The 27,135-nt window shown below is 28.6% G+C and overlaps 3 protein-coding genes and 1 pseudogene across 4 annotated transcripts; all 4 read left to right on the top strand.

Moving 5' to 3' along the window:
• The first annotated feature begins 8 nt into the window (after positions 1-8).
• On the top strand, positions 9-1,254 carry LOC111032878. The gene is made up of 4 exons (XM_022313349.1): positions 9-284; positions 576-659; positions 720-965; positions 1,107-1,254. The coding sequence occupies exons 1-4, from the start codon at positions 150-152 to the stop codon at positions 1,227-1,229; spliced, it is 588 nt and encodes a 195-aa protein (XP_022169041.1). The 5' UTR covers positions 9-149; the 3' UTR covers positions 1,230-1,254.
• Positions 1,255-1,314: 60 nt separating this feature from the next.
• On the top strand, positions 1,315-5,497 carry LOC111032877 (52 kDa repressor of the inhibitor of the protein kinase-like). Of its 2 annotated transcripts, XM_022313347.1 has the most exons (7): positions 1,315-1,504; positions 1,572-2,065; positions 2,153-2,311; positions 2,383-2,569; positions 2,632-2,936; positions 3,004-4,001; positions 4,861-5,497. In XM_022313347.1, the coding sequence occupies exons 2-6, from the start codon at positions 1,604-1,606 to the stop codon at positions 3,115-3,117; spliced, it is 1,227 nt and encodes a 408-aa protein (XP_022169039.1). In that variant the 5' UTR covers positions 1,315-1,504; positions 1,572-1,603; the 3' UTR covers positions 3,118-4,001; positions 4,861-5,497. The 2 variants fall into 2 exon arrangements, with proteins under 2 accessions (XP_022169039.1, XP_022169040.1); XM_022313348.1 differs by lacking the exon at positions 1,315-1,504 and having other exon boundaries at positions 1,512-2,065.
• Positions 5,498-9,076: 3,579 nt separating this feature from the next.
• LOC111032882 lies at positions 9,077-9,619 on the top strand. The gene has a single exon (XM_022313356.1). The coding sequence runs from the start codon at positions 9,371-9,373 to the stop codon at positions 9,617-9,619; it is 249 nt and encodes an 82-aa protein (XP_022169048.1). The 5' UTR covers positions 9,077-9,370.
• A 15,002-nt stretch (positions 9,620-24,621) lies between these two features.
• Positions 24,622-27,114, top strand: LOC111032887 (annotated as a pseudogene).
• Positions 27,115-27,135: the final 21 nt, after the last annotated feature.

The raw sequence follows: 27,135 nt of genomic DNA, 5'->3' as shown, positions 1-27,135 counted from the left end.
CAAACAAATATATTCTTAGTATGGTCTGTTATTATTTAATATATTTTATTGTTCAATCGTGAATTTGATAGGCGTCGAGTTACACGTTTGTATTATATGTGTTCGTATTTTGAGTTTAGTGTTTTGAAATTGTTTAATTTAAAATTAAAATGTCAAATAAAAAGATAACGAACTTTTTTAAAACTACATCCACGAGTGTCAGTGTTACTGCGAGTACTGCATCCGATTCACTTAAACGGAAACACGAATTGGAAACGGAAGATAGTCAAATTATCGGTAACCAGGTAAGGTAATAATTTTAAGATTTTTGACTTAAAACTGGTAGGTATACGCCATATTAAAGTCCTAATTTTTTGGCCTTTGCACGCTATTAAATTACATTATTCTTTAGCATGGAGTATAATATGTGCATGAAGATGAAGTGTATGGCTGTCTAACATGTTTACATGTAGTTAATTATAATAATTTAATATTTATCAATATTCATTATTATGAATTACGATCAACATAACTATAAACATTGATTATAAATACTAGTATGCTTAATATTTGGCATTATTTTTATTTTATTTAAGTTGGAAAATGTTGTACATCTTACTCAAAAAAATGATATTGGCTTATTTCTTAATCGCTGCTTATCTGATCATGAAAAAAACATAGTAAGTATTCTGCTAAATGCTATTTCCCAGCATGCACTGCATCAACAATTATATTTTTAGGTATTAACAAATTTATGGTCACCTCAAGCAAATTACTTGTTTCCATTGCTTAATAATAATGCCAAGAGAAATATCAAATTTCAGCAACGTTGGCTAGATAAATTTAATTGGTTATCTTATTCCGAAAAACTGGAAGGTGCTTTTTGCAAATACTGCGTAGTTTTTGCCAAATCTGGTGGTAAAGGATCTCAAGCTTTAGGAAGTCTTGTGACACATGCTTTTCAAAATTGGAAAAAAGCTTTAGAAGTAAATAAACTTATTAATATTAATAATAATTATTAATAAAAACAAGAAGTCAAGAAAATTTAATAATTCTCAACTTCTTGACATATCATATTATGATTTATTTCTAATATATTTATTAAATTTATATACAATAATAAATAGGTATTTGAAAAACACTCAAAACATGAATATCATACCTTGTCTTTATTAAAAAGTGAACAGTTCTTAAAATCATTTTCAAGTGGCCAACCAAGTATAATTGATATTTTGGATACAGAAAGGTAAACAAATTTTGGGGTTTATACTTCTTTTTAATACCTTGAGAAAAGTTTTTAATGGCTGAATTTGGTTAGGGAAAATTGTCAAAGAGGTCAATTCTGCCAAATGCTTTTCAGTTTTAGCAGATGAAACGACTGACATTTCAGTCAAAGAATAATTAGCTTTGTGTGTTAGATATGTTGTTGGTTCTGATGAAAATGTATTTGTTTGTGAACGCTTTTTAAAATATATAGAAATTCATAGTCTGACAGGAAAAGACATTGCATCAACTATTGTGAATGGTAATTGACGAATATTGTATTTATTATAAATAAATTAGATTTTTATTAATTATTTGTTGTTATACAGGGCTTAATTCATGTGGAATAGACTGCAGTAACATGTATGGACAAGGTTATGACGGTGCTTCTAATATGTCGGGGCGTTTTAAAGGTACTCAAAAAATTGTGAGGGAAACATGTCCTAAGGCCTTGTATGTTCATTGCGCAGCACACTCGTTGAATTTATCTGTATCTACAAGTTGTGATATTCAAGCAATACGAAATTCTTTGGGTTTGGTTGAAAAAATGTACTGCTTTTTAAATTCACCCAAACGCAAAAATGTCTTGTTAAGTGTTATTAACGAAAGTGACATGGATACAAGATCAAAATCTATTAAACATCTTTGTGCAACAAGATGGGTGGAAAGATATACAGCAATAAATGATTTTGTAGAATTATTTCCTTATGTAATTCAAACATTAGAAAAAATATGCGAGTGGAATGACACAACTTTGACTGATGCCAACATTTTAATTAAAGCAATGGACTCAGAATTTTTAATTTCACTTCAAGTTATTAAAGTAAATATTATATTTTATTGTCATGCATTTGTATAAAATATAAACAATAATTTTTAGCCATAATGAACATTTTTTTTGTTTCATTAGGTTTTATTTTCATATGGTTTACCATTATGTAAACTTTTGCAAAAAGTCAATCTTGACTTAAAAGAAGCAGTAGATCTTGCTGAAGTTACTGTTGCTACTATTCAACGTTTACGTGGAAATATAACTGAAGAGTTTAAACAACTGTTTAAAGAAGCTGAGGTAATAATAATCAAATATAATATTATATGATATATTTTTTAATTTAATTAATGAAAATAATATTACTATAGAAAATGGCTAATATATTAGATATTACCATATCGATCAAACGTTTGAGTAAAAAATGCACAAAACGAGCCAACCCTAGTATTAATGACCCTGAAGAATATTATAGAGTTACAATAGCTATACCATATATTGATTCATTTATACAGCAGTTAAATGAGCGCTTTTTATGTCACAAAAATGTACTTAAAGGTTAGTACCTAACTAAATTTATTTTTTATTGAATTATACTAATTTTGGAAAATTGTTTCTAGGATTTCAATGTTTGTTTTCTGGTACATACTCAGACGATTTTGATGAACTTCTTCAGTTTTATCTTGACACTGATAAACAAATTGTTAAAGCAGAATTAAATCTGTGGCATGCAGTACTTAACAACAATGGACAACACCCTAAAAGTGGGTTGGAAGCATTAAGGCTATGCAAGAAGGAAATGTTTCCCAATCTTCATTTCTTAGTTCAAATACTATGTAGTTTACCAGTGTCCACAGCTACCCCAGAACGAACGTTTTCATGTCTAAAAAGATTGAAAACTTATTTAAGAAACACAATGACAGAAGTGATTTTCTCAATCTCAAACTTAATATTTAAAATGATACAAGATTAAAATTACAATTTGTTTTCAGACACGACTTAATGGACTGACAATGTTGGCTGTTCACACTGATATACCACTTTCAGCTGAAGAAGTCCTTGACGAACTTGCAAAAAAACCCCGTAAACTAGACTTTGTTTTATAATTTTTAAATATAGTTTTTACATTTGATTACATAATGATTTGTTATAAATATTCATTGATTAAAATATTATATTAAAAAAAAGGTGAACCCCCCCCATTCAAAATTCCTGAGCACGCCACTGATATCAGCAGTGTAAAAAATGTAGAAAATGGGGCGATGTCGCTGCCTTACGGAACGCCAGCTTGAACTTCGTGGTGAGTTGATAGTCTGGTGTTGATTCTGACTCTGAACGTTCTGTTTTCGAGAGTTATATATAAATTATGTCAATCATAGATACAAAATGCAACAGATCTCAGCTTAAAATAATATGGTTTTTAAATGTGACAACCATTGTTCTTATCATTTTTTTGGAACGATTTTAATACAACTCGTATGGAAACTATTCGCACTAATAATATTATTTTAATATTTATTTCAATTTCTAGTGAGGAGTGAGAATTCCTCATTCAAATATATGCGCATTTGTTGAGGCCATAAAATTAATCAATGCAACAAGTTCGTTGAAAATTGTGAAATTTAATGATTGGTCGGCTTTTAGTCTTTAGATTTACGGTATCGAAAAATAATAGATTAAAGATACTGAGTTATTTAAAAAGCATAATTAATATTACCAAAATAAAGGATCGAAGTATTCAATTATGAATTGAAAAGTGATTGTCGAGAGCTGGTCGCGGCCGCTGACGTCAGGTCTCGCTTATCATGATGTCGTGATTAGATGATAATATTAATATTATTATCACTTACCTATAATTTGACAACATTTTATCTTAAGCCGTGCATGTGAATAAAAAAGACGCATGCTGCATTCTGGATTAGTGCATTCGTGTTGTAAGATTTTCACATTACCTAAGCTCTTAAATCCAGCACATAATATTCAATCATTGGTATGTACTATATGTGTCTATGTTTGTCATTATTTTTTCTTCGGTGTATTTGATACCAATAAAAATATTGAATTGTTGTTTTACTTAAATACTTAACATCAATGGTTTATCTTAACCTTTGTTGCTCGCGGATCTCTGTAAAATTTATCTTTGAACTCACAGACTCCGAGTTTAGAAATGAAAATATATTGTTTTAATAAGCAAATTTTTTCACACAAAGCAATTCAATTTGAACGTTTATTACACAAAACTTTATTTTTGAGTACAAACTACATAAAAGTTTCATTAATAAATAATAATACACATAATAAAAAAATTAATTATTTAATGCTATGGCTGATGTTACATTTCTGCTACAAGTTTCAATATTTCAAGCTTGATACTAGATAGTTTTAACCAGAGATCGGAATCTTTATTTTGTGACCGGTTTCTTTCTTTCTATTCTAAATGCTCACTAGAGTAGAAATAGGTTTTTTACTGAGGTATATTGGATAATTTTAAACGGTTTAGGCTACCAAATTTCTAGTATGTGTCTATGTATATTTAAAGTATTTATATAAGACTATACACACATGTATTGATATTATTGCGGGGCTGCAATTTACAGGTTAAGAACCACTACTTTACAACAGTGTTTATAAATACTAGGTTATATTGAACTACCCTACCTTAGTTTTTAACTAAAAAAATTATACATTTCATTATATTTACTTTGTTAACTTTGGTTGTAAATAAGTTTTGTGAAATATAATTCAAATGCTTTTTTTAATATCACATTGAATGGTTGTAAAAAGCGAAATAGGAATAAGAAAGTGTATGAGTTAACTCTTCTTTTAATATGCGGTAAATTTGATTTCAGAATTTGTTCTCAAATCTCTTGGAGTTGGAGAAAACAGTAAACATAAATTGACAACTATGGGAACCATTGAAAAACAAATGAAAGATTCATATGAAAGCATGGAAACTATTTCATCTGAACATGTGAAAGATGATTTTGATTTGTTTGGCGAACAACTCGCTATGAAGTTAAGAGAATTTGATGAACATACACGTGCAATCGTTATGAACGAAATTAATTATATTATTTTTCTTGCCGAATCAAATTTACTTTAATGCAATGGTTGTTATTATTGGCCTCTTCATTTCAATACATTAACAGTTCAAGACTCGGACATTATCCTCACAATATTCCTTTATTTTCTCAGAGTAATCTTAGCTACTTGCCTATATTCAACATGGACTCACCAATAAAATACCTCTCATTAGTCATTAGTAATACAACAGACCTTTATCAATATTCTCTACCTATCTGTTATGACAGTAGTTATTCCACAGAATAGATATATATATATATAGATATTTCATCTATTCTGTGGTTATTATCTCATTCATTGCTCATGTATTGTATGAGACCAGTTAATAATGTCTACAATCAAGAATGCCATAAATACTTTAAAATTGCTTCACAATAAAAATATATTTTCTTTTCTCAAATATTTAAGTGTTAATATTATTTGTTATTATAAATACATAAAAAAGAAAGATATGTCAGAGTTATTGATTATAACTTATAAGTAATCATGTTTAATTTTTTTTCCAAAAGAATGAATTTTGTTTTTACCACTTAATGTATCATTTATACATGNCCCCCCCCCTTGGCACTTGACAAATATATAATATGTATTAACGATTAACATACGAGTATTATAGGTAATTATAATTATTGTATTTTTCAATTTTAGAGTTTTTTTTTTTCAAAAATTGATTAGGTATCATTTTCTCCTTATCAGACATAATAATAATAATTTAGGTATCATTGTGCATTATTTTGTTACCAATTTATCATGTTACCGATACAAGTACACAAGTGCAAAAATCCAAAATGAAATTATTTCATCTGCTGGAGATATTTTATTAGAGAAAATTGTCAAAGAGGTCAATTCTGCCAAATGCTTTTCAGTTTTAGCAGATGAAACGACTGACATTTCAGTCAAAGAATAATTAGCTTTGTGTGTTAGATATGTTGTTGGTTCTGATGAAAATGTATTTGTTTGTGAACGCTTTTTAAAATATATAGAAATTCATAGTCTGACAGGAAAAGACAATGCATCAACTATTGTGAATGGTTATTAAAGAAAATTGTATTTATTATAAATAAATTAGATTTTTATTAATTATTTGTTGTTATACAGGGCTAAATTCATGTGGAATAGACTGCAGTAACATGTATGGACAAGGTTATGACGGTGCTTCTAATATGTCGGGGCGTTTTAAAGGTACTCAAAAAATTGGGAGGGAAACATGTCCTAAAGCCTTGTATGTTCATTGCGCAGCACACTCGTTGAATTTGACTGTATCTACAAGTTGTGATATTCAAGCAATACGAAATTCTTTGGGTTTGGTTGAAAAAATGTACTGCTTTTTAAATGCACCCAAACGCAAAAATGTCTTGTTAAGTGTTATTAACGAAAGTGATTTGGATACAAGATCAAAATCTATTAAACATTTTTGTACAACAAGATGGGTGGAAAGAAATACGGCAATAAATGATTTTGTAGAATTATTTCCTTATGTAATTCAAACATTAAAAAAATATGTGAGTGGAATGACACAACTTCGACTGATGCCAACATTTTAATAAAAGCAATGGACTCAGAATTTTTAATTTCACTTCAAGTTATTAAAGTAAATATTATATTTTATTGTCATGCATTTGTAAAAATATTAACAATAATTTTTAGCCATAATGAACATTATTTTTGTTTCATTAGGTTTTATTTTCATATGGTTTACCATTATGTCAACTTTTGCAAAGCAGTAGATCTTGCCGAAGTTACTGTTGCTACTATTCAACGTTTACGTGGAAATATAACTGAAGAGTTTAAACAATTGTTTAAAGAAGCTGATGTAAAGATAATCAAATATAATATTATATAATATACTTTTTAATTTAATTAATGAAAATAATATTACTATAGAAAATGGCTAATATATTAGATATTACCATATCGATCAAACGTTTGAGTAAAAAATGCACAAAACGAGCCAACCCTAGTATTAATGACCCTGAAGAATATTATAGAGTTACAATAGCTATACCATACATTGATTCATTTATACAATAGTTAAATGAGCGCTTTTTATGTCACAAAAATGTTCTTAAAGGTTAGTACCTAACTAAATTTATTTTTTTTTTGAATTATACTAATTTTGGAAAATTGTTTCTAGGATTTCAATGTTTATTTTCTGGTACATATTCAGATGATTTTGATGAACTTCTTCAATTTTATCTTGACACTGATAAACAAATTGTTAAAGCAGAATTAAATCTATAGCATGCAGTGCTTAGAAACAATGGACAACACCCTAAAAGTGGGCTGGAAGCATTAAGGCTATGCAAGAAGGAATTGTTTCCAAATATTCATTTCTTAGTTCAAATACTATGTACTTTACCAGTGTCCACAGCAACCCCAGAACGAACGTTTTCATGTCTAAAAAGATTGAAACTTATTTAAGAAACACAATGACAGAAGTGATTTCTCAATCTCAAACTTAATATTTAAAATGATAAAAGATTAAAATTACAATTTGTTTTCAGACACGACTTAATGGACTGACAATATTGGCTGTTCACACAGATATACCACTTTCAGCTGAAGAAGTCCTTGACGAACTTGCGAAAAAACCACGCAAACTAGACTTTGTTTTATAATTTATTATTACTCATATTTTTTAAATTTTAATACATAATGATTTGTTATAAATATTCATTGATTAAAATATTATATTTAAAAAAGTTGAACCCCCCCCCCCCCCACACACACACACATTCAAAATTCTGATTAAATCCACAAGTTAATTGGTTTTATTCATAACAAAAACATTACGGGTATTATATGTTACATCTTTTTTTTTATGAAATGATAAAAATGATAAAACAAACAAATTTAAGTGCATGATTATATATAAAATAATGTCACGTGATATTTGAATAGGTGTTGGTACGCCGAAGCACACTACATATATTACGTAATTAGGTACGTAACTAAAAAGTAATAATAGGTAGACACAAAAAAACACAATGTCATCATTGTAAAACCAATTTAAATTTAATAAATGGTATTTAATATTAATAAGTATGTTAAGGTATAGTAATGGTGTAAGGGAGGTCAAGTTAATGGAAAAGTTAAATTGATTTATTTATACCAAGTCTAACTTTTTAAGTTTTACGATAGTTATAGTTAATCTAAATCTAATCCTAAAAGTCAAAAGTCAATTTCATGTGATTAAATTTGTATTCAATAATGAGTTTAGTTAAAAAAGTTAATTTTTTTAATTAAAAGTAATATTTTAGTAATATTTTAGTAATTTATGACGACCAACCAATATTCTACATTATTTACATACTTAAATAGATAAACGTACACTTCAATATAAATATAATAATAGAATTTGTATTTTAGCTATTACTTGTTTGTCTTCCCCGTACATTGAATTTGTGTCATTTTCTTAAAAAATGTTTTGGTAGATACATACGATAAAACAACTGGAAACTCGAAATAGGCCCTTATTGGCACAAAGCTCATCACTGTTGAAGAAATACAACATTTTGTTACATGTTTTAAATTTTTTTTACATATTTTGATTAAATTAAGGACATATTCATGCACATATTTCGATTTTTTTTATTACAGAAAAATGAATTACCTAATGAGTTATTTGGCTCAAAATCAAATTTCTGTTAATCAGTTGATCGGGTTCGCGAGTTACTCTCGAATACCTACTAGATATAGGCGTGAAGTATTATTATATTATTAATATTATTCAATTTACATGTTAAATATTAAAGAAGTATTTTGCGAGAGGCACTCTTAACACCGATGGGTTTAAAAAATAGATTTTGCCCTATTCTCAGACCTAACAAATATTCTCTAAGACTTTCATGAAAATCGGTCATGCCGTTTCGAAGGAGTTCAAGAACAAGCATTGACGCATTGTGACCGGAAAATTGTATATAAAAAATAATATGTGCCATAAAGTACCTATATAATACATAGTATACACTTTAAGGCGCGTACACACGAGCGAACAAAAATAAAGAATGCTCACGAACGTTCGTGTGCGACCCACCATGCGACCGTATAGACGACGTTCGTGAGCATTCGCAAGCATTCTAGAACGTTCGCTGAATAGGTCGCATAGACTCGCACGGCGAGCCGATCACTGTCGGTTTTTCAGTCATGCTCAAAGAAACACCGCGAGCATTCGAGTCACCGTTTGGACGGTAAATTAATTCAAACGTTCGTTATAATAAAATAATTAATAAATAAGTACTTACATTTTTAAATTTTTTTATTATCTATTTGAAAATGGATTGGGATAGCAAAGATTGCTTGAATTTGATTGAATCATTTAGATTACAAGAAGTATTATGGAACTCAAAAAATCCATCATATTTTTCAAAAAATGCCAAACATGATGCTTGGTGTCACTTGGCAAAAGAAGTGAAAAGACCGGTTGAGGAAATTAAAAAAAAAATACTAAGTTTACAGGGATCATATCGTAGAGAAAAAGCGAAAGTAAAAAAAAGTTATGGAACTGGAAAAGGTAAATATTAATAATTAATAATACTTCGAATGAAAATCTAGAAATTAAGTACCTACTTAAAATATTATANGTAATGATTTTTTTTGACAAAAACACATTCAAGTGATACTTAAAATTAAAATTATATAGTATAATATATTACAAAAAAGTCAATATTACTACGTAAAATACGATATCACAGTCAAACATTTAGGCATTTATTTGTTATAATTGGTAATGATTTTTAAAATAACAGAAATAATTAGGTAGTCAATTTTTAATTAAATATATGATCCTTTATATATTATTTGATATAGTTATACGCTATTGATTTTACAAAGGTATATCGGCATATTTCTCCCCTTTTATATTGGTCAATTAAATTCTGGTTTTTTTTTTGTCGTCTTAAAATTTGGTTTCGCGGTGTTTTTTGTTCATCGACGCTTCTTATTTTACAATAAACGTCAGTTTGAACTTCATCGACTAAAACATTTAACCATTGTAAAATAGATGGCGAATGTCGATAAAAACTATTTTTAAAATGTGCATGAAATGACTCGCAGGCATTTGTTGTGCGTGTAAGTTCTGAAGATGCAAGTGCCCAAAGTTTTGGAGGATAAATACAATCTTCAGAAATATATGTTTCTACAAAATAATCAGCAAACTTTTGCAGCCTTTCATCGATCGGACACTCGCTCATAAAGTCGTCGGTGAAACAATCACTTACATCTTCCGGATTTAGAAATAATAAGCCAAATATACTACGTAACCATTTACCAATTTCAGACGACTCGTCTTTATACACACTTGATAAGCCAATTTCTTGTATTTTACGGTACCAAGACTGGGTCAAGTGAAATCGGCATCCTGATATTTTGGTTTGCGTCCACATTTCAGAAACTGCATTAATTATAGCCCTTTCAAAGTCTACAGTTATATTGGTGGGAGAAAAATTTAACCCCAAGTCTTTGCACTTTTTACTTATTGCACGAAAAACATAAATATACGTTTGTTTACATTTATTTGGTAATAAGCAAAAAACTAATGGAACATAGTAACCATTAAGATATCCATGAATCGAAAAAAATTGTAAAAAAAACCGAGCACTATAATCAAAAGTTCCGTCCATATAAATATTATCAACTGTAGATAAAAATCGAAGATTTGTTTCACACGAAAATATTATTATATTTTCTTTTTCGTCATTGACCAACAAAAAATTTTCATTTTGTTTGGTTTTCACGTCAATTGAATTAAGTACGATGTGAGCATCAGATATATTAGTAGGATTTGGGGGCATAATTTTCCGTCGGTTTTCATAAATATTCTTTCGGATTCTATTTATATCGTTAATGGTTATATCTGATGAATTACTATTTTGTGCGATTTCAGTGAGTATAATTTTTTTTGGTCTGGTACTTACATTTTCAATAGCTTTTCTTTTACATGCTGTGTTTAGCACCTGCTTCTTCAATGCTTGGCTGGAATATTCGCCATGATTGTGCAGTGGTGTATCTGTATTGTTAATACAGATATTATTTTCATCTGTATAAACTTTTGCGGTACAGTTTTTAGTTGTACACCGCCAACGAATAAGTCCTTTATTACATGAACCAATTCGAAATTTAAAATTTTTTAAAATCAACTGCTTTTTACCACGATTACTTTCAATAATATTTTCCATTGTGCGGAGCGTACTTTTTTTTCGCGAACTTTAACACAAACTAAAATTTTATAGGTATCGTAAAATCTATAAAAGATCAAACCAGACAAGCGTTATCTTTATTGTCAGTTGTCGCATGAATTTCGAACATAATCTTTCCTCTCTTTTGTATTAATAGTGAAAACCCATGATTGTGAAATATTATCTACGTGATAAAATGTTTTTTCGAGTTATCGACGACGACGCATTATATCGACAGCGGCTTTGATGAGCCAACATGGCCAGTTGTTAACCAGGGGTTACCAAAATATATAAACTGAAATTTGTGGTGGCGGTAAAAGGAAATATATATTTTTGTACTGGCGGTAAACGGACTTGGCGGTAAACGGAAAGGTCGATTTTGGCGGAAAAGTAGATCACCCAGAAAAAAAGGTGGGAAAATAGGTTACAAGTGGGTTACCGTAAAGGATAGTGTAAAATTTGAATTCAATGATAAAATGTCATATTTCATTGTATACAAAAATCGATTCTGAGTGAAACGGTCAGTTAGCATAAATTATAGTAATATTTTTAAATTCGTTAATCTTCGTTTAAATATCTGATTTCGTACTAAGTAAAAGTATTAAGCCATAAATGTTATTGTTTTAATAATATGTTTTATTTCATTAAAAAAATTGACTCAGACGTACATAACATTATAATAATAATAATAAATAAAAGACAATATATTGAACTAACCATTAACGTTATGGTATAATATTAGATTTTATAATATTAATATACTCAACATTATTATATTGTAAATATACTTATGTACCTATATCTTGATTATATAGCTACATACATGCATATTGCATAATATATTATATGGTATTATATACAGAACAATATAATATTATGGTATACTAAGCATAATTCATAGTGTATAACTATCGTAAAAATATTTAAATTTTTTACAACAGAATCCAATGTATTCGCATTTCAATAGCATGATATTGGCATATATTTTGTTATAGCTACAATATGCCATAATAATAATGGTATCGTACAAATTTAATCGGTTAAATAATGTTTAATGCTGTATTCGCTCCTGAATATACAAACGGTTTAAATGCTCGAACTTTTGCAAAAGGAATTCATCTAAAAGATTGTCCCGTATAGGTACTAACCGTTTAGGCGTTAGGCGTTTTACATAGGGTAAGCGAAAACGAAACCGGTGGCCGTCGACAACAATACGAGCCTGCGCTCAAGCACAGCCACCCGGATTTTTTGCATTTTTTTCCAATTTTTTCAAGCTCTAATGAATGTGTTTTTACTTTTTTGGTATAAGAATTACTGTAAACATAATCGTCGTGCCGTTTACATTATGAAATTAATACAAAAATGCGTGCGTTACTTATATTACTGTCTGTATGTGCTCTTTAGTTTATCATGGCAAATACAATTATATGTGTCCTTTTCTTTCGGAGTTTATACACAGCAAACAAGCAGTTTTTTATCCAATAACGCACTTCAGTAGGATGGTCGAAAACTCGGTATTGTTATCAATACATAAATATTTATTTACTTCTCTAGTTAGGTACAGAGCTAATAACTCGATGACGACCAAAAAAAATAAGGTGGATTATTGAATGAAATAATACAACACGTCTTCTCTTTCGTACTACTATGTGTCAGCTTATTTTCATCTTCAAAATCGTTATTAATATCAGACAAAATTTGTATATGTTAATATTATATAATATACTTCTATCTACCTATTGAGTACTGTAGTTACTGCTATTATCGATTTATGTTAATACCCGTTTAGTGATTAGTCCTTGACTGTATTTTTTTTTATCCTACAAGTTAACGCATCTATATAGGTAGCACTCAGATATTTCATTTAATAACTTAATCGACAGCCATATAGAATCTATGAGCAGACAGGTTTTAAAATCCTCAAAACCAAATATTTGTTTGCTTATATTATGTCTACACTTCTTTACAAGTTATAACTATATTTTTCATATTATCTATGACCCAATATAAATTTATAACTTTATTTTTAATTCTATCTATGTCTAAATGTCTGAGACACTCAAAGACTATTTACAAAACACTTAAAATGTTTTACACAGTAGGCATTAAGGTATATGTAATATGTAAATCTATTGATAATGTGGTAACTGATTAGATTTATTTTTACTAATTTTCACTGCCCATGCAGTATATGCCCTTACATCCACATACTATATTCATAACCATGCAACATTTTTGCAGAAAGAGTAGTAAATTTTGAACAATAAATAGTCAAAATGTAAATTATAACAATATTTCACAAGTTTATCTAATTGTTTAAAATCTCAATTGCATTTAATTCCTTAATAGTTTTGATAGTTACAATTTATTAAAAATCAATTAATCTTGGTTAATCAGTAATTTTAACAATAAACTTGCTTTTGAGATAAGTACCTAATATATAATGTAAATGTTTTAGAAATTGTTAATTAATAAAAAAGGTGGGCATGTGAGTATCACTCTGCTGTACAGTAGGTGTCCAGAGGGGTCACTGTAATGGATGTGTTAAATTTGAATTGATACACAATTATTGAACATGAGAAATGATTCTGAGTAAAGACTAACTGTCAGCCTATATTCCTAAGAATATTTTATAATAAAATTAATAATTATTATGAAAGTAATTTATTTTACCGTTAGACATTAATGAATACATTTTTGTCAAAAAATGTGATCGCGTAGATATATGTAGTTCAATAATATAATTTAAAAATTTCAAGTACCCACAAATAATAGTTTCAAACTGTAGTAACTAAAATTGTTATTTTTTATTTAAATATACAATATAGTCCAAGTTTGAACATAAAATATCTATAAAAAAATAGCCGTGTTAATATATCTTATGGATTTGGTTACAGTATGAATTGCTTATAAGAAACGTTGTTTTAAATTTTGTTACCTATAAAATTTGAACAATTTATATATTTTTAACTCCAAAATAATTTGTACATTTTGTAGATTTTGATAAATGTAGTCAAAATTTGCATTTTAAATTCGTGTAAAAAAAAAATGTGTCTATGCATCTTCAATGTCTTCCATCTGCAATTACGAAAATGTCAAATGAACCTCGTATTAAATTCTCAAGCTTTTTGACAGAACAAATACAATTTTATTGCCAATTATAGAAAAAAAACTAAAACAATTGGAAATTGAAAATGTCCGTAAACATCTCAAAACGAGTCAAAATATTTTGAAAATTTTATCAAGTTCATGAATTGATAATATAAACATATGGTATGATTGATAATCGACTTGTTAAGCTAAATTACGATTTGAATGAATCCTACGTTAGAGTGGAATGATATACCTAAATCTTTTAACTTTTTTACGTAGACATTTATATTTTTATATTACCCGTAAAAGTAGATAATTGGATTTATATTGTCGTAATAATTATTTTTCGAGTTTGACCACAGTTTTGGCCACTTACAAAATACAATCAGTCCTCTCGCCAGCCTCCCACTGAAAAACAAGTACGATATAATAAAGTTATAAAACCCCTTTTTTAAAAAAATTTATGAAGTATACTTTTTAAAAATGTGTAAAAGTAGGTACAAGGTAGGTATTTCAATACATACACTATGCAAATTTAAAAATGCATTGAATTGAAAATTTGAAATTTACTAGTTAAATATTAAATAGCTAATCGCAAGTTTTTATTTCAAAAAATATTATTGCTACTAATATTGGGGCAATTTTATATATTTTTGTAAACTGTTTTAATATTTTAAGATTTTCAATCATTTACTGTATGGTGCATAAACAGATATTGTGTAAAATATCAATATTTAGCTTATTTAATATAATTGTCACTAATAAATAAATTGAGGAATAAATTTAATTTATTATAAATTATAATAATTGAATGAATGAAGTTTGAATAAATAACATCTTGGGTCTGTTTATTGTGGATTAATCTACTAGTATTGTCTTATAAGGAAAAATATACTACTATTTCAATAAAATGTGTTTTGCAATTTGTAAAATAAGAAAAAAATCTTTTATTTATTATTACTTTTATTGAGTACTAGTAACTGGATAAAAATAAACAAACAAAGGTATCCCAAATTATTGCATTAAAGTTGAGTCAAACAAATTCATCTGTTTATTACTAAACACAATAACTTTAATTTATATTTATGAAATGTAAGTAAAAGAAACATAATTATTCATTCACAAAGATGTGTAATATTAAAGTAATAAAGAAATTATCATTTTTTTACATCATTATTAATATAGTTGTTGAAGGTCTGTGATTAAACATTTTCTTACATAAGCTAGATACATACAAAATATTTGAAATTTTTAACTATTCAAAAGTTTGTAACATATCATCTGTTTAGAATATAAAATATGAAAACTTGTGTACTATATAGCTAATAGCTATATTGCGAGTATGTTATATGATACGAAAATATTTATATTTTATTTAAATATCCTCAGTATTTGTAGAAAAAATCTTAGCCCGTGTTAGAAAAATAGTTGCCCCACTTGTCCCCGCCCCTTGAAATACTTCTAGTACCCTATGAATAGTGAATACAATTAAAAATAATAAAGATTTTATAAAAGGTATAATATTATTATGTATAAATTATAATTTTCTAATTTTAATCTAATTTTAACTTTCTTCTGATTGTTAATACTTTCAACATAGCCGATAGTATCTTTTATTAGTAATATTTATTACTAATTATAATTAATTGTTATCTATTTATCAAATGCTAAAAAAAAATGTATTTAATCAACAATAAGTTAAGATGGCATAAGTCAGTAGAATTTTACTTAATAAAAACAATAAAAAAAATGTTTAAAAAAAACCAAATATAATTACGATAGTTTAAGAACTCTATAATAATCTTTTCTATAATCGTTATTCTTGTATGAAATCAGTGGCGTACCAATAGGGTGGCACGACGGTCAAGTGCCACGGGCCCAGGGTCCCAGAACGCCGGGAAGGGCCCTTCAAAAAATGTGGCAATTTAAATAAAACAGATTACCGTTATTATAGAATTTTAGTTATTAATAAGTTCTAGTAAAATTATATATGGTAGCCGATAAGTTGAATTAATATTATTCTTAAATCATCAGTGATGCTGGGAAAATATTAAATATACCTATGTAAAATTGGGCTATTTTGGAATCGAATTACAACGAAATTATGAACGTTATTCTTTGTGTTAATATGCGATTTTGTCCAAATTTAAACTTAAAAAGTCAATAAAAAATAACTATATTCATATATTTTTTAGATTTCTTAGTTAGGGAAAAAACTGCTTAAGTGAAAGCGGAACCTTGTTTTAAATTTTCAATCCTAAGATATAAAAATTGAAAATTTTTTACATTTTTAAGTACAAAATCATTTTCAATTTTTGATTTGATAAATACTGTCAACATTTGAACTTTAAATGCTCATAAAAAAATAGTGCCTATGTATTTTTCATAATTTTCAACTACTATTGTAAATTTGTAACAATTTATCAAGAGTCTTGTATTAAATTTTCATGCTTTTTGAACAAAACCAATACAATTTTATTGGCATTTATAGAAAAAAAAAATGAAAAAAATTGAAAATTGAACATTTCCGTCAACAGCTTAAAACGAGTCAAAATATTTTGAAAATTTTATCAAGTCTGATAAAATAAACATTAGGTCTTTCAAATATCTCATACAAGATTATTTAGATTATAAAATAAATTTGAACAAAACTAAAATTAATTCAATTTATGCACATCGTAGCAAAATATTCTAATATTTCCATTTTTGTTATGATGTTAACTGTTAATAGGTATTGTAAATAAAAGGTTAGATTAGGTATAAAGGAAAACCAATAATAAATATATTTAACTTAAACTGTAACATCTTTATATTTTCTTGAATATAATAATACAATAAATAGTAATCATGAAAAAATTATTTTAAAACAAATATTGACTGTTCTAACAACTGAGTAAACTTTAAATTTAAAAAAAAAACTAACATTTCTTTAGGTTTAAGAAAAGTACCCACTAGTATGTTAACTATATTAATATACATTGTATGAAACACCAAATTAGTACTTACCTAATTATCTTAAGTCTGAATTATTACACTTAAGAAAAATATAAAACATTGGTGGCTCCCATATTTTAATTTTTATATTGTTTTAAAAAGAAGCATTTATTTATTTTTAATATTTTAGTCCCATGTAAAAGTATATTAATTATTATATGTTTAATATTTATATTATGTTATTTTAAAATCGGTAGCATAACTTAAAGTTTTTAACTGGAAAAGTTTGTAATAATTGAATGAAAAAGATTTACTGCTGTTGTTAATTGTTAATTGTTAATTGTAACACAATATCATAATATTTATTTTTAAAGATTATCTATTTGTTGTCTTGATGATACTTCTCATATAATCATGTTTAAATATACTCTAGAACTGGGAAATGGTGATTGAATACTATTTACTAATTAAAAAAAAATAATAACTTTAACCTGTTCTATCCTATATTCCCATGTGACCATGTCATTGTGTTATAATTTGTCAAACTAATCAATGAATATTGAATAATGATCATAGCAATAATGAAATTTGTATCATATCAAACGCAAACAGTACTTAGTAGTTAGTACTTACCAAAAAATGTAAAATGTAAATAAAAAAATAATCTCAACTCTGATTACTGTATAAGCCATAAATCATAATGCAAATCAAGGTTAGTACTATAGTCTATAATAGATGTTTTCAGTTGTTTTTTTTTAATCTAAACAATTATTATAAAACATACAAATATACAGCTGTCAACCAATGACTATCAACAAATTTAAGATTAAGACCAAAAAGGCAGCAGCCAGCAAAAGAGTCAAATAAAATAAAAAAAATAATAGAATTCACTACATAAACATAACAAAAACTAATATTGTATTGTTTGATATTATTTTAAGTTACAATACATTTTATCAGAGATCCATATAATTTAGGTTATGCACTCACTATCATCAATATCAGTATTTTCCATTTCTGCTAACACTTTTGGTGAAGTCGGGTCTTTTTTTTTGATTACCTTAGCTCAATAATTTATCAAATATTTTATCATAGTTTTCATGTTAGTATTATATTTTATTTTAAGAGAAGAATAATTTTTTATTTTTCAATATTTTTTGGTTTTACATATTTATTGAATTCGTAGGTACCCAAATAAATTTAATTATTATAATATGCCATGTTGCGTAATATGTAGTTTTATTATAATGTAATTTTGAACATTAATATTCTCGTCAATATTTTATTATTTTATTGGTGTATTAAAAAAAATATGGATTATCAATCTATTGATGACAAATGTGTTTTATTTATATGGTTTATGTTATATGGTATAGTACGGTTTTTTAATTTTGTAACGTTGCAAAATATGCACAGTAATCTGATGGATGTTCAGGTATAGTTAATGCGCCGCGCGTACTATGTGTCAAAGTTACACACACGAGCGACACCTCCTCTGTTCGCAATCACATCGTATGTGATTAATTTATTATAAGTATTCTTAAGATATCACCTATCTTCCACCAACCGCTTCAACGACAACTACCGGCTCACGCCGTCCCGTAGTATCTTTTTTTTGGTTTTAGTGGGATACGATTGAATATCTATTAATTATGAATGATCAGAAGATGAAATGGAAATGGTGACAACAGGACGCAGTACACTACAGAACAGGTGAATCGTGTGACCCTTGGTCAAGACAAAGGTAAGGAAAACGTGAATGCGCTCTGGATGCATGAATTACTGAAGCAGAATGAGACGTTGATGGGTATGTTGGAGCTGAAGAAGAAACCGTCGGAGAAGGTATATATCCCACCAAACTTGTCCCAGATATTACCAAATAAATTCGATATTACGTTTGATAGAAAGTGTAAGCCTCGCGAAGCCGCGAATTGGGTGAGTACGTTATGTGGAGAGGAGAAGTTGCATCGTTAGTCCGAAGCACTCAAGCACTCAAGCTGCAGGCGGAGTAAATGTGAACGGTACAGCCCGCCAATGGTACATGGTTATAACTTATAATGTATATCATGAGTGGAGATTTATCAGAAGTTTAACTTTAAATCAATGTTCATCAGAAAGTCGATGAATAGGCAGCTCGGGTCAGAGTAAAAACGAAGGTATTTAAGACTATTTCCACTAGAAGGTCCGACTATGTAGATATCTAGAATTGTATTTGTTTAATATGAAAGAACAACTATTGAACGGCATACAGAAAGAAAATACTTCAAAAAATTATTTCAACATTTGTTAAGCCGTACTCATAATAACGAAGATGAGTTATTATTTAGCATCATACCATCATGAACTACATGCGTATAGTAGAGCATAGAAAAGGTCGATTTCAAAATAAAGCATTTTTGTCTGGCTTAAATTAAAAGTAGTGACTCAAAGGAGAAAGTCCTAAACGACCTAAACACAAAACGGAAGGTAAGAGTACTGAGAAACAAAAGAGTGTTGGGTCATCAACGAGTCGAATATGTTTCAACTGTGGATCCAGAATACACATCGCAACAAGTTGTCCCAATCCAGCGAGACCGAAAGAGCATGTCATGGTTGCGGTTCAACAACGCATCAGGGATCAGAAAAACAAGAACGAAAATAATGAAGAATCTCAATGACAAAACGAGCGGCAACATACTAGATCACAATAAGAGATTAGATTGTTTGAACCAGCATATTATGTAAGGGTAAGTGTACAATTGTGTAAAGAGAATATTACTGTTAGTGCATTAAGAGATAGTGGTAGTCCTATTTCATTGATTAAGTCTTATATTGTTAAGACTAGTGATAGACAACTGTCAAATAATGATATTTTCATTTTGGGCAATAATGGATCTAAATTGTATATTAAAGCGGTTGCTAATGTTACGGTATTACTGGGTGATTAAAATCTGAGTAAGAAACAAATATTTTAAATGGTAGATGATCAGACTGTCATCTGAATGTTTTTTTGGGTAGAGATTTTATTAAGGGGATGGATATTTGGTTTGTGAAGATGGTGATAAATTCAAAACAAGAAGTATGTGATGGTAATGACTTCCTGGTTGACTTAGGGTTGATTGAGTATGAGTTCGGAGATGATGTTGAATTGAACGTAGGCGAGGTACCATTTATTGATAAATGTGAGCTGAAATGTATGATAAATGTTACTCAAAAGCGTTAAAGCCAGAGAGCCCCGAAATAGACTATGAAGTTAACATATGTTTAAAAGACCACACTCCTTTTAATTACCAACCTCAACGATTGTCATACGTAAAAAGAAACGATGTGAATGACATAATTTATGATTTATTAGATCAAGGTATTGCAAAGGAAAGCAAATCTGAATTTCGTTCCCACATAATATTAGTAAAAAAAAGGAAAATTCATTATATCAAATGTTTGCGGATTTGAGAGAGTTACATATTATAAGAGAAGTGGAGGAACATTGTCCTATTCCACATATAGATAATCTATTGGATAATTTAAGAGGGAAGGTATTTTTAACAAAGTTAGACTTAAAAAATGCATATTTTCATGTTAGAGTACCAGAATAGCCGTCCGAGTATTTCTCATTTTCAATATTTTTAGGACAGTATGAGTATGTTCGATCACCTTTTGGTTACTGTAATAGTCCTTCAGCATTTATGAGATTTATTGAAACATTTTTTAAAAATGTAATCAAATCTGGGAGGTTATTGGTATATTTGAATGACTCATTGATAGCAACAGAAACTATAGAGGACAATTTGAAGATAAAAGAATCAGTTTTAATAGCATGTAATAATAATTTATTCGAATTAAGAGAAGATAAATATTTTTTTACTCCAGTCAAGGATAACATTTGGGCTATGTGGTTGATAAGGATGGAGTGAGGCCTGATCCATGCAATGTTGCAGCAATATACAGTTCCTAATTTCTAAATAAACAGTTTTGTAGGACTAGTTAGGTATTTCAGAAGATTTATTGAAAACTTTTCCACTTTTCCATCATTCAAGATGGGCATTGTTATTTCATAACTATGATTTAAGTACTGAACATCATGCAAGTAGTAGAGTGAAACATGTTGATGCTCTAAGCTGTAATACCAATATGTTAATAGTAACTGAAAATACTTTTGAGCAAACTTTATCAACCAAACAAATCGAGGGCAAGATGATAGATAAGTTAAAAGAACGGTTGAAAAAATCAGATGATAACTATTTTTAAATAAGGAATGGTCTCGCATATAGAAAGTACAAAAATGAGCTATTATTTTATGTTTCAGGCAACATGGGAGTTAGTGTGTTAATGTCTGTGTATGAAGAGTATGGTCACTGAGGAGTGGAAAAGACGAGTGAGATAATTTTGAGAACATTTTGATCTCATAACTCTAGGGAAGTAAAAAGTTTTATTTCAAATTGTTTAAAATGTATGATCATAGGAAAGAGGAAGGTGAATTACATAGACTAAGACTCCACTGCTGTTTGATACAATTCATTTTGACCATTATGGCCAGCTTGAAAAGGAAATATTTTTTGGTTATCATTAATGCATTTACAAAGTTTAATAGTTTATAACCATGTGAAACAATTAACACAGAAGAGGTAATTCAACATATGAATGACTATTTTAGATGTTACAGTAAGCCGAGACGGGTTAGTCTCGTGACGGGTAGTGTCAGAAACGAGTGTCAGCTTTTCCGTCCAATGCGTTTAAAGAATTTCTAACCCAAAAAAAGGGTAGATTTAGTACTAGTTGCAACAGAAACACCTCGGGCAATTCCTCGTGCCATTAAATAAGGGGGGGGGGGAAATATGCATTGAAGAATATGGCATGTGCATCGATGTGTGAGGCACCAACTAAATTATTGTTTGAGGTACGTCAAGGTGGTACAATTGAGAACGAGTTTAGAAGACTATTGTTAGAAAATATCAAAGATAGTTTGAAAAAAATAAGGAGGGAAGCCGAAGATAAGATATTAAAGGGTCAATTATATAATGGAAAATACTATGATCGAAAACACAAAAAGCCTACCTTGTATAAAAAAGGAGATTTCGTTATGATTAAAACATAGATGTAAGTATGGGTGTAAATAAAAAATTAATACCTAAGTTTATAGGTCCTATATTATATCAAGTGTTGCCAAATGACAGATTTATAGGCAAAAATATTGAGTTTTTTCAGCACACCCAAGTGTCGTATGAAAGAGATTGATTCAGACGGTATGAGATAGTGTGTTAAGAGTGTAGAGGAATGATTCTTTATTATGCACTAATGATTATGTGCTGTGTTTCATTTTTTTTAATGTTATTAATATTTTATATGATGTATTGTAATGGTATTGTTATGAAATTATATATTTTGATAATTTTTTTTTTTTGAAGTTGTTATGTTGATGCTTGGAGCTAGTTATGTTATGTATAAATGTATTCAAGGGTTACTCACGTGTTAATTCTATTGACTAGAAAAGATCAGGAAGGCCGAACTGTGATAATAGATATTGTTATTATAACAATTATTATTCTCATTGTTATAATTATCATCAGTATTAATATGATGATTGTTTAACACTAGTATTTAAGAGGTTATCTTCATTTTCAATTTAAAAAAAAATTCTGTGACGTAAGTGCATTGTCATTTTAATTTTTTTGGACATATAAGAATGTGATAATGAAAGTAATTGCATTGAAAGTGGTTATTACAATACAGACATATTTCTTATATTAACATTATAATACTATTAGTATTTTGAATCATTAAGTATTAATTATTATAATCTTTTTATATTATTAAAACGTGAAGCGATTTCTTGTGACGGTTATATCTGAAGTTCAACCGGGGCCGATTTTCACAATTTTTTTTTAAACGAAAATACTCGGTGTGTAAATTAGCCATCGAAAGAGAAAAGTTCAAAAAGTTAATTATTTTAATAGTAATTAGAAGTATAAAGTTTGTCGTATTATAGATACCTATATATATAGGCGGCGACCCTAGGGTTTCCATAGCTACCTGTAACCTGGCCTTTTTATATCGACGTGTAGATATGAATTGTTCCGAAAAGTTGATCGATAAAAATTATCTCGCACACATAATACAACTACAGAGCAGTGCTATAATATTGTGTCTTCGTCAGTTTTTTTTTGTACCTATCGTTTATTTGTGTTTCTTATGACAGTTATACATCTTATTTTTTCCAACGCAAGTACTCCGAGCCATCGAAAGAGTAACGTCCAAAAAAATAATTATTTAAATAGTTATTAGAAGTGTAAAGTTAACGACAAGTTTTACCAGTTGTCTCACATGGATCTAGACAGCTTACAATACAAAACTGTATAAAATATTCTACGATTTGGCCGAATTTTAAAATTCTTAAACAATTTAGAAATAGGCGAGTACGCCAAAATGAAATTGAATTTTACAAGTTTTTTTTTTTTATTATTGAACTTAAGCCCGGCGACTAGGTCCATTAGCTGTTGTAGTGGTTATGAACTTTGGCAGGGGGTAAGGTTGGTTGGTTGGTTTTTGTTTTTTTTTTTTACGATTGTTACGGTAGATAGCAAACACGTGTATGTGTGGCAAGGTTTTTAACTACTATGAACCCGGGTGGTCACCTATCCGGGAATTAGTAGCTGTGGCCGTTACTTACTCCCAGTCGCATGGAATAAAAAAAGTTTTTGAAAATATTATTTTTAGTTTAGAAAATGTGTCTACTTTTTCACAATTTGCTATTCTTACACCTAAAAATGAACATTGTGATGAGATGAATAATGCAATTGTCACCATGTTGCCAGGGCCAGAAAAAAGGTACTTAAGATTAAGCATAGTGTCAAAAGAATGTGACGATTTTTAATGACATTACAATGAATAATATAGTTATCAAAGAAATTCCATAATAATAATACACAAATTCGTTGAAATTCATTTGTTTATAGTATTTATACATTTCTTTTGTTTTGGGTGAAGTATGTATAGTTTTCCCATTCATAAAATAAAAATTTATCTTGCGTATACCTATCTATAGTATCTATAAATGTAATTAAAGCTTAAAAAATTAAATTATTTTCCATTTTATGTTTTTTATTAATTGCATACTATTCTAACGATGTATACATGATACATCCTTTATATTTATTTATATATACACAATTATTATTCATCTATTTGATTTTTTTACCGTAACCCGGCAACGACGGGTAATTTAGCTAGTATGTTCTATAAATTAAGTATATAATTTCTCATTTCATAATTGAATTCATAGTTTAATTATATATTATTGTTGAATAGTAATTATATATACTATCTACTAAAATATACCTTAATATTTTAGATTGTTGATCGAAATTCTACAATACTACAATGGAATCCTTGATTCAGATTGTAAACAAATTACAGGATGTTTTTGCTGTAATCGGAGAACACAAAATTGACTTACCTCAGATTGTGGTTGTCGGATCTCAGAGTTCGGGAAAGAGCTCAGTCCTGGAAAGTTTGGTCGGTAAATCTTTTTTACCTAGAGGTACAGGAATTGTAACTCGTGCACCACTCTTTCTTCAAATGATTAGGTATTCTGAAGAAGACTACCAGGAAATGGTCAAAATAACAAAAAATCGTAATATTAAATGTTGGGCAACGTTCCTTCATAAAGATGGTATAATTTATGAAAATTTTGATGAAGTAAGATATGAAATCGAAAAACGAACTGATGTTTTGGCTGGTGATAACAAGGGCATTACCCATGAGCCAATCGTCCTGAAAGTTTTTACTCTGTCCTTCGATCTCACATTTGTGGATTTGCCAGGAATCACAAAAGTACCTGTTGGCGATCAACCGGAGGATATTGATGAGCAAATTCAAGAGCTTATATTAAAATATGTAAAACAGCCGAATTCAATAATTTTAGCTGTTGTAACTGCTAATACAGATCCAAGTACATCTGAAAGTCTGAAAATTGCTAGAAAAATGGACCCTGAAGGTGCAAGGACAATTGCCGTGGTTACTAAGTTAGATTTGATCGACAAAGGTACAATTCAAGACACTACTGATCTGCTCTGTGGTCATAGAATTCCTGTGAAACTGGGCATAATTGGAGTGGTCAATAGAAGCCAAAAAGATATAAACGACAATAAATCAATGAAAGAAACGGTGAAAAGTGAAAAGGATTTTTTGAGAATGAACTACCCAGACATCTACAAAAATCACGGTAACAAAGTGTTGGCTAAAAAACTGCAAGATATATTGGTAAAACATATCAAAAATACTCTTCCAGCATTGCTAAAAAATTTAAATGACACAAAGACAAAACTACAAAATGAGTTAAAAACATTGCAAACACCTGATAGCAAGGTATCATTTGTATTAGGCTTATTTAAAGAAATATACAAGTCGTATTGTGATACAGTACTGGGCAACACAAAAAATATTTCCGATAACACAGTTATGGGTGGTGCCAGAATTTCACAAATTATAAATGAAGAGTATTCAGAGAAAGTGAATAAAATTGATCCCTTACTTAACTTATCTGAAGAACAGATAAGAATTATTTTACTGAACACAGCTGGAATTACCAACAGCTCGTTCGTCAATCTAAAAGCTCTGGAGAATATGATAGGTAGACAGTTGAATAACCTAATTGAGCCATCCTTGCGCGCTGTGGACATTGTACGTGGAGAGATGCTGAAAATATTTGATTTAATTGATGAAAATATTTTAGGAACTTTAAAAAGATATCCCAGGATAAATTCAGATGTAAGTATGACTTTAACAAGTATAGTGTATATATTTAAAATTCTGATTTCGGTAACGAAACAAAAATAACCGACTAAACTTTTATAACTTTACACTTGAAGTTTGCTCACCAATCATTAATAAATAGGTGATCAATGTTTTTAAAATTAAAATTTATTTGAGGTAACATAAGTTGCTTTTTATTTATATTGTACTACAAATTATAAATCATACATCAAATTGAGAGTATAAAAAAATGTAATAATAGCTATCCAAAAATACTCTAAAACCATCCAAAGTGCCCTAAAAAATGCCCTAAAAAATTGGTATGATTAAATTACCTCTATTCATTTTTCAAATCAAACAACTAGAAGTACCATAATTTTTTTAGTTGTACAGCTATTTCATATCAACAAATTTTTTCGATTATTTTGATCTAATGGTTCAACATGTTTATGAGGGCGCTTAATATGTATGATGCAGGTGGAGAGTATAATACACGCTATTAATTGTAACTTAAAAAAAAAACAATGCAGATAAGAAACAAATTTAAATATTTTTCAGAATTAAAATTGGTCTTCTGGATGTTTATTTTTTTCTTCCTCTTTTTGGTCTAAATACATGAAAAACAACCCAATTAAATTTATATTATTTGCATATAAACAATTTGTTTTTAATTAACAAAGACAAATAAAAAGTAGTTAAATTACCTATCGAATATATACTGTAATAGCTAAAAAATGTTAATACATGTTCAATTTTAATCTGTTATAAATTTGTTAATAATAATCGTACATGCAATTTTGTTTTGAATAATTATTTTTATTTGTTCTCAGGTGAGAAATGTCCTTAATACTGTATTGGATGAGTATCTAACTAACTTGAAAGAATGTATAAATTCTCACATTGAGACTTACCAGACATGTTTGAATACGAAAAACCCTATATTTTTGCTAAAATTAGTCCACTTTTCTACTAATGAGTGCNTTTCCATTTTATGTTTTTTATTAATTGCATACTATTCTAACGATGTATACATGATACATCCTTTATATTTATTTATATATACACAATTATTATTCAGCTATTTGATTTTTTTACCGTAACCCGGCA

The sequence above is a fragment of the Myzus persicae genome, unplaced genomic scaffold, assembly GCF_001856785.1.
Source record: "Myzus persicae strain clone G006 unplaced genomic scaffold, MPER_G0061.0, whole genome shotgun sequence".
NCBI lineage: Eukaryota > Metazoa > Arthropoda > Insecta > Hemiptera > Aphididae > Myzus > Myzus persicae.
The sequence above is the reverse complement of the archived record's forward strand: the minus strand, read 5'-3'. Positions and strand labels throughout refer to the sequence as shown.

Excerpts from the sequence above, each read along its gene's own strand:
- LOC111032878 (XM_022313349.1), top strand. The coding sequence starts at position 150 with ATGTCAAATAAAAAGATAACGAACTTTTTTAAAACTACATCCACGAGT. Across the intron at positions 285-575 it reads GTCAAATTATCGGTAACCAG|TTGGAAAATGTTGTACATCT; the intron begins GTAAGGTAATAA and ends ATTTTATTTAAG. Across the intron at positions 660-719 it reads CTGATCATGAAAAAAACATA|GTATTAACAAATTTATGGTC; the intron begins GTAAGTATTCTG and ends TTATATTTTTAG.
- LOC111032877 (XM_022313347.1), top strand. The coding sequence starts at position 1,604 with ATGTATGGACAAGGTTATGACGGTGCTTCTAATATGTCGGGGCGTTTT. Across the intron at positions 2,312-2,382 it reads AACTGTTTAAAGAAGCTGAG|AAAATGGCTAATATATTAGA; the intron begins GTAATAATAATC and ends ATATTACTATAG. Across the intron at positions 2,937-3,003 it reads TAAGAAACACAATGACAGAA|ACACGACTTAATGGACTGAC; the intron begins GTGATTTTCTCA and ends ATTTGTTTTCAG.
- LOC111032882 (XM_022313356.1), top strand. The coding sequence starts at position 9,371 with ATGGATTGGGATAGCAAAGATTGCTTGAATTTGATTGAATCATTTAGA.